The 13,711-nt window shown below is 35.7% G+C and overlaps 1 protein-coding gene across 5 annotated transcripts; it reads right to left on the bottom strand.

The window, feature by feature from the left end:
* Positions 1 to 2,179: 2,179 nt before the first annotated feature.
* Positions 2,180 to 13,120, bottom strand: LOC104093924 (pentatricopeptide repeat-containing protein At2g01390-like). 5 transcript variants are annotated; one of them, XM_070192208.1, is made up of 9 exons: positions 12,598 to 13,118; positions 11,583 to 11,777; positions 11,397 to 11,485; positions 10,842 to 10,941; positions 7,276 to 8,161; positions 3,582 to 5,203; positions 3,308 to 3,466; positions 3,073 to 3,146; positions 2,180 to 2,936 (listed from the first exon to the last, which is right to left on the bottom strand). In XM_070192208.1, exons 5-6 carry the CDS (start codon positions 8,045 to 8,047, stop codon positions 4,200 to 4,202), a joined length of 1,776 nt encoding a protein of 591 aa, XP_070048309.1. In that variant the 5' UTR covers positions 8,048 to 8,161; positions 10,842 to 10,941; positions 11,397 to 11,485; positions 11,583 to 11,777; positions 12,598 to 13,118; the 3' UTR covers positions 2,180 to 2,936; positions 3,073 to 3,146; positions 3,308 to 3,466; positions 3,582 to 4,199. The 5 variants fall into 5 exon arrangements, with proteins under 5 accessions (XP_070048309.1, XP_070048306.1, XP_070048311.1 ...); XM_070192205.1 differs by having other exon boundaries at positions 2,180 to 3,146; XM_070192210.1 differs by having other exon boundaries at positions 2,180 to 3,146; positions 3,308 to 3,469.
* Between the last annotated feature and the right edge of the window lie 591 nt (positions 13,121 to 13,711).

Raw genomic sequence — 13,711 nt, forward strand, 5'->3', positions numbered from 1 at the left:
AAAGTTTTATCTTTTCTGTCACAGCACATTTATAATTATTCTATACTAAAATAATCTATGCTAGAAAATTTTTATCTTGTTTGTATGCCCCATCTGAGTCATTTTATAACTCTACTAAAGCTAAAATACTATTGTATACAATAGTATTTTAAAATGACTCAGATGAGGCATACAAACAAAATAAGAATTTTCTAGCATAGATTATTTTAGTATAGAATAATTATGAATGACTCGGATGGGGCATACAAACAAAATAAGAATTTTCTAGTATAGATTATTTTAGTATAGAATAATATGAATGTGCTGTGACAGAAAAGGTAAAACTTTGTAGCATAGGATAATCATTTTAAACTAATGTGGAATTAATATTTTTTTTAATCAAAACTCATTTGGATTATGGATCAAATCACATTAAAGGATAAATGGATCTAAAATGGGTATGACCCATATTAGCTTATGTGGCATTTATTTTTGGATTTTTATCATAAAATTTAATGCCATGTCATATTTATGGTAGAGTTTGAGGCAAAATAACTTTTAAGTGACAATGATAAAGTTTAATTACTTTTAAGTGACAAAAAATAGTTATATGACTTTAGTGAAATTGAAAAATAGTTCAATGAACATCAGTGAAATTAACCCGTTAATTTATCATTACCACTAAAAAATACATGTAGCTCATATGCCAATTAAAATTCTCAGTTTCATGTTTAGCACATTACTGTTGCGTAAAAATAAAATAGAACTGAGGGAGTATAATTAATAGTATAGATAGATTAGCGGAGATTCTTAGTAACCTGATAAAAGAATGTGAAGTTTAAGCACAATATACTTTTTTTAAGAGCAACCCGAAACTTGGTAATAAATCTTTACTTTATACCTATCTGCTTTTGTTCAAGCATTATTGGGGGGGTTTTCCATAATACGGATGCTAAGTTTAGCTTTACATTACCTATTTTTATTGTTTGCTCAAACTATTTAAGTGGAGTAAAGATTTAGAATTCGTCCACTATGCTGTATGCCTATAGATAAAGGTCTGTCTCGAAATTTTAGTCAAATTGTGCAGCGGAAGCAACAAGAATTGAATTTTTATTAATGAAAAACATCGATAAACCGCTTACGCTCTCTTAAAATTAAGTTTAGAAATGAAACCTTAGTTAAGTCGAGTCCTTTACCACCAATGGTATTAGTGTTCCAGCCGCAAATACGAATCCAAAATATAAATTTTATTGGTTCAACTTTTAAGCATATTAGTTTTGAACACATTATATTTTTAAATTTATGAGTTCAATCTACTATTTGATGCACATTTAATAAATTTTTACACATAAATTTATGCTCAGCACTTAAAGTTATGGGTTCAGATGAACTCGGCTCCGCTACTCTACATCTGCCCCTGTCCACACGATAGGTATGACTACGGGTTGCAAACGGACGGGTCAGATCGGATGTGGAACAGGTCGAAAACAAGTAATGCAAAAATGGATAAATTATCCGACCCGACCCGTATTTAATACAGATAAAAAATAGGTTAGCCGGTAAAATATGGATATCCGTATTATCCATGGCTTCTTGAATATGATAGCTTTGGGAGAATTCCTAGTTTCCCAAACTTGAAAAACCCCCAATTTGAAATTTTACAAATATAAAAGTTAAACTCATTAGTTATCCATTTTCTACATGGATAATATGATTCTTATCCATATTTGACCCGTTCTAAAAGTTCATTATCCAACCCATTTTTTAATGGATAATATGAGTAGATAACTGTTTTCTTTTATCCATTTTGTCACCACTGGGTGTGACTTTAATTTTCACAGCCCCTCTTCCCTCCTCTTTCTGATCCCCCGGTATAATAGCCAAAAAATAGAAAGTTAAAAGATGAAATCAAGTCCTTATGCTGTTTCTTACGATGGAATACGCTTTATTCCAACAAATTCCATCTTGAAGTTGAGTCACCTAGTTACGTTTTCCAACTTACACGAAATAAATAATAACTCTGTACTGTTTGATTCAGAAGAGGTCAAAACAATGGAGTTTTGATCGAAATATTCTTAAATCGTTGGACAATTTTCTAAGAAGTAGCTTTGCCATACCAAATGGTCTTGAGCTTGACAAGATGATTCTGAGAAGATCTCTAGAGTCCAGAAAAATGTTATTACAACTATTCCTTCGAGCATTTGGGGTGAATAAGGCATAACTTAATATCATTGGTCAAAAACATACTCAGAGAGTCAAAATTAATTAGAGTGTCAGTGTATATGGATTGAATTCACCAAAAGATAATATAGTGGTGGGATAGCTCAGCATAGAGAGCTCTTTGGAACGAGCTCTTCCGACCCCAAAAAAAAAGAACAGCCCAAAAAAAAGAACAGCCCGATGCACAAAACATCCCGGATTAGGATCTTAGGAAGAACCGCACCCCAAGGAGTATGATATAAACAGCCTACCCTGATATAGGCATTAGTGGCTGCTTCCACAACTCGAATCCGTGACCTATAGGTCACACGGAGACAACTTTACCGTTGCTCCAAAGCTCCTCTTCCGACCTCAAGAATTGATTAAAGAAATATCTAAAATGACCTTCATTTTCCTTCCCCCCTTTGTTTTATCCCACGCTTTTTAATCCAGTACTCAAGTATGACGTGAGTTGCTCATTGAACAAGACCATCTGCTTCTGTTTCCAGTTCAAGTGCCTATATGTCATTCATTCTCAAACCAGAACTGATACAAAAGCAACGTTTAACTTTAATATAGACGGTTCTTCAGCAAGAAACTGAGGGCCATAATTAGTATGGCTTACTGGCAATCTTAAACGAACTTGGCACGTGTGGATTCTCATTGCACAAAGATTCAAGATCAGCTTTTAACCGAGGTGCTATACAAGGAGAATTCCACGGAGATGTGGTAGCACCATCTCCTTAGAATGAGAATCACTGAAAAGACAGTTCAACTCATCGTGAAACATATGAAGTAACAACTACTTACCCCACACCAGTGTTCCATTCAACAGCTAATGGAAACGCTACTGGCGTTCCAATGTGTAATTGTAAATAAAGCACAAGGGTTTACCTCTGAGCATCTCCACTGAGAATTCTAGGCTGCAAGGAATTCCTACTTAGGTCTGACACAAATCATGCCTCAATCTGTGTGGAGCAAAATGGCCACAGAAGAAACTTTCATTTGCATTCAGTTGTAAGGGCCGATCAATGAGACAGGGATGTCTGATTAAAAAAAAAATTGGGGGGGGGGGGGGGGGGGGGTTGCCAAAAGGAATTAATCATGTGATGGAATGGGATCTAGGTACCAAATGACTTTCGCGGTGGATTTTTCTTCCTTTGCTAGCTCAAAATGTAATGGTTCTACTTTTGGCTTCTGTAATGAGCAAATGCTTTGAAGAAATCAGACCCATGGCAGATTCCACCATCCAGGAAAACAGGAATTCTCCATAGGCTGTTTCGACGACCTGCTAGACATTTTAGAATATGAAAAAAAAAATGAATTTAACTTTTTTATGAAACTTCGATCAAGAATGTCAGCTAACAAAAGAATAGAACTGAAAAGTGCTTAAAATGTTGTACCTGCAGATTAGTTATGTCCTCATTACAAACGACCAGAAATATTTTCCTTTAGTTAGCCAAATAGCTTGGGTGATATAAGAAGGTCCTAACTCCTAAACATGGTTTTCCAAATGAAAGGGAAAGAACTTTTCCCTGTATAAAGCAGTAGAGAATAATCAAGCTCAAGCCGCATGGTTGGAAACAATCAATCCTTCTACTCCAGCTTCTAAAGATAAGCTAAACTTTTCAAAGAAGAGAGGTCATTTAAGTGTGATTCACAAGAGATTATCCACTCCCAAGTTTTATTTCAGCATGCGGTCTTCTATAAGCTGCGATAATTCTCCTGCATATTCTCTTGAACACACTTCATTTCCGTAGACAAATTAGGCCATGCAATAGAAAGCAAAAGCTTACACTTCTTTGTGTTTGCTAACTTCTGCAAAGCCAAAACAACTCAAGCTATAAACAACGGCTAATTTGTCAACCAGATACTCCAATCATTCAAGGAAAGTGTCTAGAGACCTGTGTCACAACCGACTAACAACAACAACAATCCCAGTGTAATCCCACAAGTGTTGTCTGGAGAGAGTAGTGCGTATGCAGACCTTACCCCTACCTTGTGAAGGTAGAGAGGCTGTCTCAACCGACTAAGTTTCCAGCAAAAAGAAGATCACACACCCTTTCTTCCATAGACATTTCTCGACTGCAGCTTTCAGATTTAAATCTCATCTTTTCTTTCCTATAAGATTGTACTTTATCAAATAAGCCATTTCTTTCAAGACCATTCAGTAGGACACAGTAAGTACTTAATGCCACATTTATCCCTTGCTTTCTCATGGTCTCAAATACTTCAAGTCCTTTCTCCGCATTCCCACAAGTAAAGTAGCTGTTTATTAAAGCAGTATATACAGCAGTGCTCTTCTGCTGATCAGGTAAGATGCTAAATAACTTTTCCGCAGAAGTCGGCTCTCTAGTGCAGCCAAGCCGATGTATCAGAAGAGCAGTTAGTTCTGACCCTAATGATAGTCCTGCCCCGACCACTGCTTCAACAATGTCAACAACCCTTGAAAGCGAACTTGTTCTAATAAGTTCGCCAACCAAGGTGAGATACATAATTCTTTCAATGGTTATGCCCAATTTCACACTGAACTCGAAGGCCAAAAAAGCACCATTTACTCTACCACAGTTACAGTTTACCTCAACTATAGTTGACACTATTCCAGAATCCAATTTGAGACGCTTACTCATCAAGCTATCTAGTAAGTAATCAACAGCAAGAAGACTTTGCTTATTCAACAAGTACAAAATCATCTTATCATCCAAAGTGAGACAAGTACTTTCAGTGGTTCCATCTGATCTGTCAATCTGATCATGGTTGAACTTTTCTAAGGACAGATGACGGTTGACATCCCTGAGTAGCCGATCACTCACCCCAGCTATCTTCAACGTGTGAAGAGCCTCTTTATAGACAGAATAACGCAGAACAAGAAACTTCTCCTTCATGTAGTGAAGAATTTTCATCATTGCTTGCGTTTCCCCAGCTTTGCAGCATTTTTCCACTAAAATGTTGCATGCAGCTTTATCTGGTTGAACCCCTGCATCTTGCATTTTACTGAAAATCTCGAGAACTCTATCAAATTTTCCTGAAAACCAGTTGCGGTACATGTAAAAATAAGATTCTTAATAGCTAAGCAGTCATAATGTAGCTATCAACGCATGAATTCGAAGTGACAATAATCTAATTCAAATTCATAATCACATATTTTATAGAGAGCTAAGACAACTTGGAGTCGAAATTATTATCTTTCTGTCTTTTTAGCAAATTTTCTAACGAGTCAAAATTGTGGGAACAACAGTTTTAGATATTGACATTATATGGTCTTTAAAATTAAATTCCTGCAGTCTCATAAAAGGATATGGTTTTCCAGACTATCTATCCAAATAAAATGGTGTGATATAAAGGAATCTTATGTGCAGACGACTAAATTTTATGTTAGGAAGTGAAACAATCACATCCACCACAACGATTGACATAGTCGGTAATGCTGAGTTGCACAATGACCGGATAAATGTGTTCAGAATTTGAAATCAAAATTTGCAACTTGTTAGAATTACTATCAGCTTCTCTTTTTTCTTTTCTTTTCTTTTTTTCTTTTTTTGGTGAGTTGGAATTATAATTAGCTTCCTTTATATAAGAGGAAAAGTATAAAAGAAAACGCGAAAAGAAATTTGTCACCATCAGTTAAAATCATCAAACACTTAGATTAGAAATATTGGTCGACCAACATCCCCGCCATATTGTCATATGTTTATATCCTACTAGTTTGAATTAGAAATATTGGTCGACCAACATCCTCGTCATATGACAATATGTTATATCCTACTAGTTTGAAGCCAATCAACTCTTTTACCAATTACCATGGAGTGTTTGCATTATTTCCTAGGCACAGACGAAGGTCTTTTAGAAGCAATAGGCATATTTTAGAAAGCCAAAAATGCTTGACAAGAAAATTTTAGCCCTCCTTTATATGAAAAAGTCTAGAGGGCTCGCTTAATTGCACATTCGAACAACAAAAAAGCAAACTCAGCAGTCTATGAAACATATTCTGTTGCCTTGTGACTTTCTCAACAGATGGTGCTTTGATGATGCAATCAGCTTATCAGACATTTTTGAACTAATTGGAATGTATACCTTTGATGTGTAAATGTTTATTGGATTTCTATAACATCTCTAAGTCTACTGTGTATTGACAGGGCTTTTAGCCTCTTCAGCTGCAACTAAGATTACACGGCCAACCTACATTCTGGTATCAGCGCTTCTCTTAGACGTCTAGCACACTCAAACAATGATACCCTAAGCACCACTTTCCTAACAGAAGCTCCCATCCTCCGACCAAGTAGAAACAAGAAATTCAAGAAATACACAGACCAAAAAAATTCTTCCTAGAGAAGCTGAGAAAAGAAAGTTTGTCACTGATTGCATACCAACACTACTCAAACAGCAACATCTTGCAACACATTGCCCAACATATCTGTTCACACCATGGGTCCAAACTGGGACCAGTTCTCCACCCCCTTTAGCTCAAGGAGGATATCAGAGTAGTTTTAGACTATGTTATGTGGATCCTTCCTATGCGTTGACGTACCCGGGTCAGACTGATGTACCCATGGACAGTCCATGTATATAGGCTTTAGAGAAACCAACTACTCCACAACTAATAGAAAGGTTGGATAAACTTAATTCTGCACAAGCTTGATAAAACCAAACATAAATATCGTCTTCCCAAAAAGTGATCTTGCATAACTTTGTTAACTATGCTTCCTCATCTTCATTTTGTGTCTTAGTTTGCCAGGGCACGAATTTTGAGAATACATAGAAGACTTTTGGATCTTGTGATCTAAAACTCAAAATGTATATATAACATATCAAAGATATCCTTTGAATCTTGTGGTCCTAAACATACCATGTCATTCCTATAAGGAAATCATTAAGGGTAAAAAGGGAATGTGTGAATTAAAAACTTACTAAAATTTAAAGGTGATATTCTTTTTTAAACATACTAAAAAGGAAAATTAGAGGCATAAATTCAAATGGAGGGAGTCTAAGCAGTTTGGGAAGTAAGAAAAGGTTTGAGTTGGCTCTTCCTTAAGTACACTACTTGAGCTACTTCAAAGTCCCCAAAGATGACAAAAAGAACAAGCAAATCGCTCTCACCAGAACCAGCAAGATGCTCCATGAGGACAGTGTATGTGTGACAGTTGGGAGAACAACCAGATTGAAGCATCTCCTTGTATATCTTGGCTCCTTCCTGAACTCGATTGTGATCAAATAAAACTTTCATGTATGCAGTGTAGGAAACAACATTAGGAACACATCCTTTATCTTTCATCTCCTGCCACAATTTAATCGACCCATCAATGTCCCCATGGTTGGAAAGCCAGTGAAGAAGGGATGTATAGGTCACTGCATCTATCTTGATTCCTTTGTCTTGCATCTGCTTAAAAATATAGTTCATGGATGAAATCCTCCCAGCTTCCCCAAAAATATCCAACATAGTCGTGTAGGTAAAGTGGTCATGCTTAAACCCTTTCAACTTAGAGGTCCAATTAAAAAACATCCAGGCTTTCTCCATAGGGGGATGAGTCTTGAGAACTTGATTAACTGTGTAGGAATCCCATTTTATGGAAAGCTCCATCAACTGCTCTTGAGCAGAATCCCAAGTTGAAAATCTCAGTATATGTGATATTCTTGTAATTGTATCCCTCATGAAAACTTTAGGGAGATCTACTTCTTGTTTCTGAATAGATCTGGTAGACTTGCTCACAGGTCGATTACCTTGTCCGACAGACCTCCTCTGTTTGGATTGCGTGAAGGAATGTACATGGTTACTAATACTTCTGCTAAACCAAGAACGGCTACTGACAGAGAAGCACAGAAAAGGCTGGAGCTTTTTGAAGAACCGATTGGCAGCAAGAGTAGCAAACATTGTTTGGGTCCAACTGTGACTTGACGGAGTGAGCTTTGACTTGTGTGACTCCAGACTACAAAGTACAAAAGCATTCTAACCTGCGATTTGAGGGCTTGATTTGAAGCATTCCAACTGCCAAATGACATAGATAAAACAAATTACTTACATGAAAGAAAATATTTCTAGTTTCTTTTCTCCGACCGAATTGAAGCCTTAATTATAATTCAGCAAATTCCTAGAAGAATTCAAATACATGGTGCATTCAGGAGTGTTCATGGTTCGGTTTGGATCGGTTTTTCCCTAAAAAGAAACCAAACCAAGTAAGTCGGTTCTTCAAATATTGGAACCAAACCAAACCAATTAAGTCGGTTTTTTATCAATTCGGTTTTTATCGGTTTTTGTCGGTTTTTCGGTTATTTATCGGTTTTTTTCTTAATTATGAGACATACACTACCAAACACATATTCCGGCAAGTACATTTTCAACGTAACACTATCAAACCAATTGCTCTTTGAGAAATCTATCATTTACCAAGATATATTGATGATAATTGAATCAAATAGCGATGAATAATTTTATTACCAATCAAACTAGAATATAAAAACAAAGAATTAGATTATTATAATAGCAACAAACTAGACTAAAAATATAAATGGCTAATATGTACCATAAAATTTTAGAAACTTTATATAAAAATATACATATATATTGGTGTAATAATAAATTTAAATAGCTACTTATATAGTCGGTTTGGTTCGGTTTTTTCCGGTTATTTTTTTGATTAAAACCAAAACCAAATCAAATTTGATCGGTTTTTAAAATTCAAAACCAAAACCAAACCAAACCTAAAAAGTATCGATTTTTTTGGTCGGTTTGGTTCGGTTTGGATCAATTTTTCGGGTTTTTATGAACACCCATAGGTGCATTCAACATGAGCAGGATGAATTTAAGTGGAGGACGGTAGAGGGGCTAGCCCATCATCCATCCAGTTTTGAACTGTGTGCCACTAGCCCTGTGGGATCTATCAGTTATTAGAAAAATATTACTAGCAAACACGGAACCTAATGTAAGTGTAACAATAACAACTAATCCGTTATTCTATCTAGTTGGTACACCTCCTCTGTGTTCTTCTATTCTTAACTAATTCCTTTTAGCACCTCATATCCTCATAGTGTCCGAAATAGTGCAATTGGAGGCTTAAAAAGATAGTCCATCTACACTTCAAGCAATCTCTCACGATTTTTCTTCAATGTCTGCCGGTTGCACCCTCTATTGAATTTGCTCATTTACAATCTATCTTTGTATAATCGCACATCCATCTTGACATCCTCATATCTATGATAATCATCTTGAAGTATGTTGGACTTAGAGGCCCCAGCATTCGCACCTGCAAAATATTGATGGTCTCACAACCTTTCTATAGACTTGCCTAAAAAAAGGGCAGCCCAGTGCACAAAGCATCACGCGTTCACACAGGGTCCGGGGATGGCCGCACCCCGAGGGTGTGATGTAGACAGCCTACCCCAATGCAAGCATTAGTGGCTGCTTCCACGGCTCGAAGTCGTGATCTATAGGTCACATGGAGACAGCTTTACTGTTGCTCCAAGGCTCCCCTTCTTTCTATAGACTTGCCTACACTTTTTTTTTTTGAAAAGAACTTGCCTTTCACATTGTTAGATATCTTCTCCATTTCAACTACAACAAATACTACTACTACTACTATGCCTCAAACACAGGCAAGTAGGGGTCAATTATATAAATTCTTACTATCCATGTCGCTCCATTTAAGCTCATTTCAGTCCAATGATCTTCTCCATTTCAACTATCATTTTTTAATTCTGTGTTGGCTTCATCTATTATGTCATTTTCTTGGAATGCCGAGCATACATATCTAAATTGCTTAGCCATCACAATTGACAATCCTTTCTGACTCACTTCACCCACATTCTTCTTAGTTCTTACGGAACTAAAGTGCACCATTTCAACCGGTACAACCTCTAATAATATGACCATAAAGTAGTTATTACAACAAAGTAATACTCGCTGCTCGAAACAAACGTAATCAAGCTACAACATTTTAATGAAATAGTCACATTCATAAAGTTTTTCTTACTCTCACGAGAAATCAAACTATAAATTAAATTGATGAGCTTAGATTTGTAACGAGACTTGAGCTGTGATTTTTGAGTTAGTATCAAATAAAAATACGTATTTGCAAATTGAATCGAAATTATTATTAATCTGAAATGTAACTCCTGATTTTTTTATTTGGTCAGTCATTAGTCATTCTAAAACATAAAACTTCTTTGAGTTCTCATGTTTTGAAAATCATCAATGGCAGCATTATTAATTATGTTTCCAATAGAATGTACTTCTAATCATCCACAAATGTATTCACAACTCAAAAATGAATTTCCTTCAATTTACAACTCATAAATAGATTTCTTAAATTACAACTCAAAAATAATTCACAGCTCACAAATAAATCTAACTCAACTAAAAACTTACAAATTAAGCCACCTTAATTTCAACAACTCACAAATAGAAATAATACAGTAAGTTCAGAAATCACAATTCAAATTCATTGAATTTACTGTCGAGAGAGATATAAAGATCTGACCAATTCTCTAGATATTTTGTAACAATCAAATTACTAGCTATATTTTACATTGACTAAATTCGAATCGATACACTACCAGACTTGACAATTTCCAAATTCCAATTTTTCCAGCAATAAAATAGCACAGAAAATTGTTATTAACAAGGTAATTTTAGAAAACCGAAAGCATTCAAATAAAATTTACTACTTCACCTGTTCTCTTTCGGTCGCCGACGACGGGACTGGGAAGGCAACGCCGCGACTTGCTTTCAGCGGCGACGGTAAACCAAGCTCCGGCAGCACTCAACGCTCTCTGAAAGAACTTGCCTTTCACATTGTTAGATGTCTTCTCCATTTCAACTACAACAAATATTACTACTACGCCTCAAACTCAAGCAAGTAAGGCCAATTATATGAATTCTTACTATCCATGTCGCTCCATTTAAGCTCATTTCAGTCCAATGATCTTCTCCATTTCAATTATCATTTTTTAATTTTGTGTTGGCATCATCTATTATGTCATTTTCTTGGAATGCCGAGCATACATATCTAAATTGCTTAGCCACCATCTAAGTTGCTCAGACTCTTCATTTTCGGTGCCGCACCCGTGTCGACACGACGTGGGTGTAGGAGTGGGGGTGGGATCCGTACCGGATCTGGTCAACCGATTTTTAGTACTTTGACCAAAATCAACGGAGAAATTCGGGACAGATACAATGTTTTTAAAACAAAACAAAAGGTAGGGTGATATTGCAGAAAATGAAATACCTTGTATATAGAATTTCCATGTCAGTCTTTTTCCTTTTATCTCCATTCGGATTCTCCTCTTGTTCAATATTTTCTCCTTCTCGAAATACCTTGTAAGTTTTCCACATAATGTCTCATAAGTTAGACATATTTTTATACCTCTATTTTTAAATATTTGAATTATTTTTAGTTGAATCCTATCCGTACCTCGATCCGTACTCCCCTATTTTAAAATTTAGATCATGAAGGATCTGGCCTCTAGATCCGCACCCGTATCGGACACCCACACCCGAGTCCGAGCAACTTAGGCCACCACAATTGACAATCCTTTCTAACTCACTTCACCCCATTCTTCTTAGTTCTTACAGAACTGAAGTTGCACCATTTCAACTGGTACGACCTCTAATAATATGACCATAAAGTAGTTATTACAACAAAGTAATACTCACTGCTCGTAACCAAAGTAATCAAGCTACAGCATTTAAATAAAATAGTCAAATTCATAAGTTTTTCTTACTCTCACGAGAAATCAAACTATAAATTACATTGATAAGTTTAGATTTGTAACGAGACTTGAGCTGTGATTTTTGAGTTAGTATCAAATAAAAATACGTATTTGCAAATTGAATCGAAATTATTATTAATCTGAAATGTAACTCCTGATTTTTTTATTTGATCAGTCATTAGTCATTCTAAAACATAAAACTTCTTTGAGTTTTCATGCTTTGAAAATCATCGATGGTCGCATTATTAGTTATGCTTTCAAATAGATGTTCTTTCTATTCAATCCACAAATGTGTTCACAACTAAGAAATGAATTTCCTTAAATTTACAGCCCATAAATAAATTTCTTAAAATTTAAAACTCAAAAATGAATTCACAACTCACAAATAAATCTCATTCAATTTAAAACTTACAGATTAAACCAACTTAATTTCAACAACTCACAAATAGAAATAATACAGTAAAGTTCAATAATCACAATTCAAATTCATTGAATTTATACTCGAGAGAGATATAAAGAACTTACCAACTCTCTAAATGGTTACTAACAATCAAATTAGTAGCTATATTTTACATTGACTAACTTCGAATCGATACACTACCAGATTTGATAATTTCCAAATTGCAATATTTCCAGCAATAAAATAGCACAGAAAATTGTTATCAACAAGGTAATTTTAGAAAACCGAAAGCATTCAAATAAAATTTACTACTTCACCTGTTCTCTTTCGGTCGCCGGCGACGGGACTGAGAAGGCAACGCCGCGACTTGCTTTCAGAGGCGAAGGCAAACCAAGCTCCGGTAGCGATCAACGCTCTCTGAAAGAAATTTTTCTATAGCTCAACGGAGCCCTAACTTCAACACTTCTGCGTTCCAAACCTCAGTTCAAGGATCTCTGGAAAATCAGAGTCTACTATACACTACTGTCTACTGACAGAACCCTGGTTGATTGGTGCAGTGGGTTTTTACACGAGTCTGAGAAGTTTGAACAAGGTAAACGGAAAATGGCCTGAATTGCCCCTAAACTATCACATTTGATCTAAAATTACCTCCCATCCACCTATTCAGCTAAATATGACATTCCCATTAATGTTTTGGCTCATCTTCATTTGGATCACATATCCGAAATCCGAACCGATTCGTTTAATTTCGAATTTCGGATTGAATTGAATTTCGAATTGTGTTTATTAAAATTTCGGATTTCAGATCGGATTCGGATTGGTATAATTTTAATACGATCCGATCTGATCCGATCCGAAATCCAAAATTATTAGGACATGTATAAATACTAAACTTTAATTTCGGATAATTAGTACTTCCTTTACACTTTCCTCCAAGTTATTACCTTTATAATGGATGGATTTAGTTATATTGGCACCATAGTACTCTCATAATTGCAGAAACATGAATTTTTCTTACTGTATTGCCTCTTTTACAAAGAAAATATACATATGAGTTTGCAACTTTGAGGCATAATAATCCGATCCGAAATCCGAAAATTCGATCCGATCCAAACTTTAAAATACGATCCGATCCGATATTAATTCGGATCGGATTCGAATTGTATTTTCTAGAATCCGAAATTGTCACGACCCCAAATTCCCTTCGTATGAGGTCGTGATGGCACCTAGTCTCTAAGACTAGGTAAGCCTATCAATGCAGAATAATAATAGATATCTGAAATAAATAAACTACAAATCAAATAATTTACAACTCCCAAATCCGGTAGAAATAAGTCACAACCTTCTAAGAATTTATCCTCAATGTCTCAATATATCAAGGTCTAAAGAAAATAAGGAAACAACATGATAATGATAGAAGGGGACTCCAAA

Source organism: Nicotiana tomentosiformis, chromosome 1 (assembly GCF_000390325.3).
Source record: "Nicotiana tomentosiformis chromosome 1, ASM39032v3, whole genome shotgun sequence".
In the NCBI taxonomy this organism is placed as follows: Eukaryota; Viridiplantae; Streptophyta; class Magnoliopsida; order Solanales; family Solanaceae; genus Nicotiana; species Nicotiana tomentosiformis.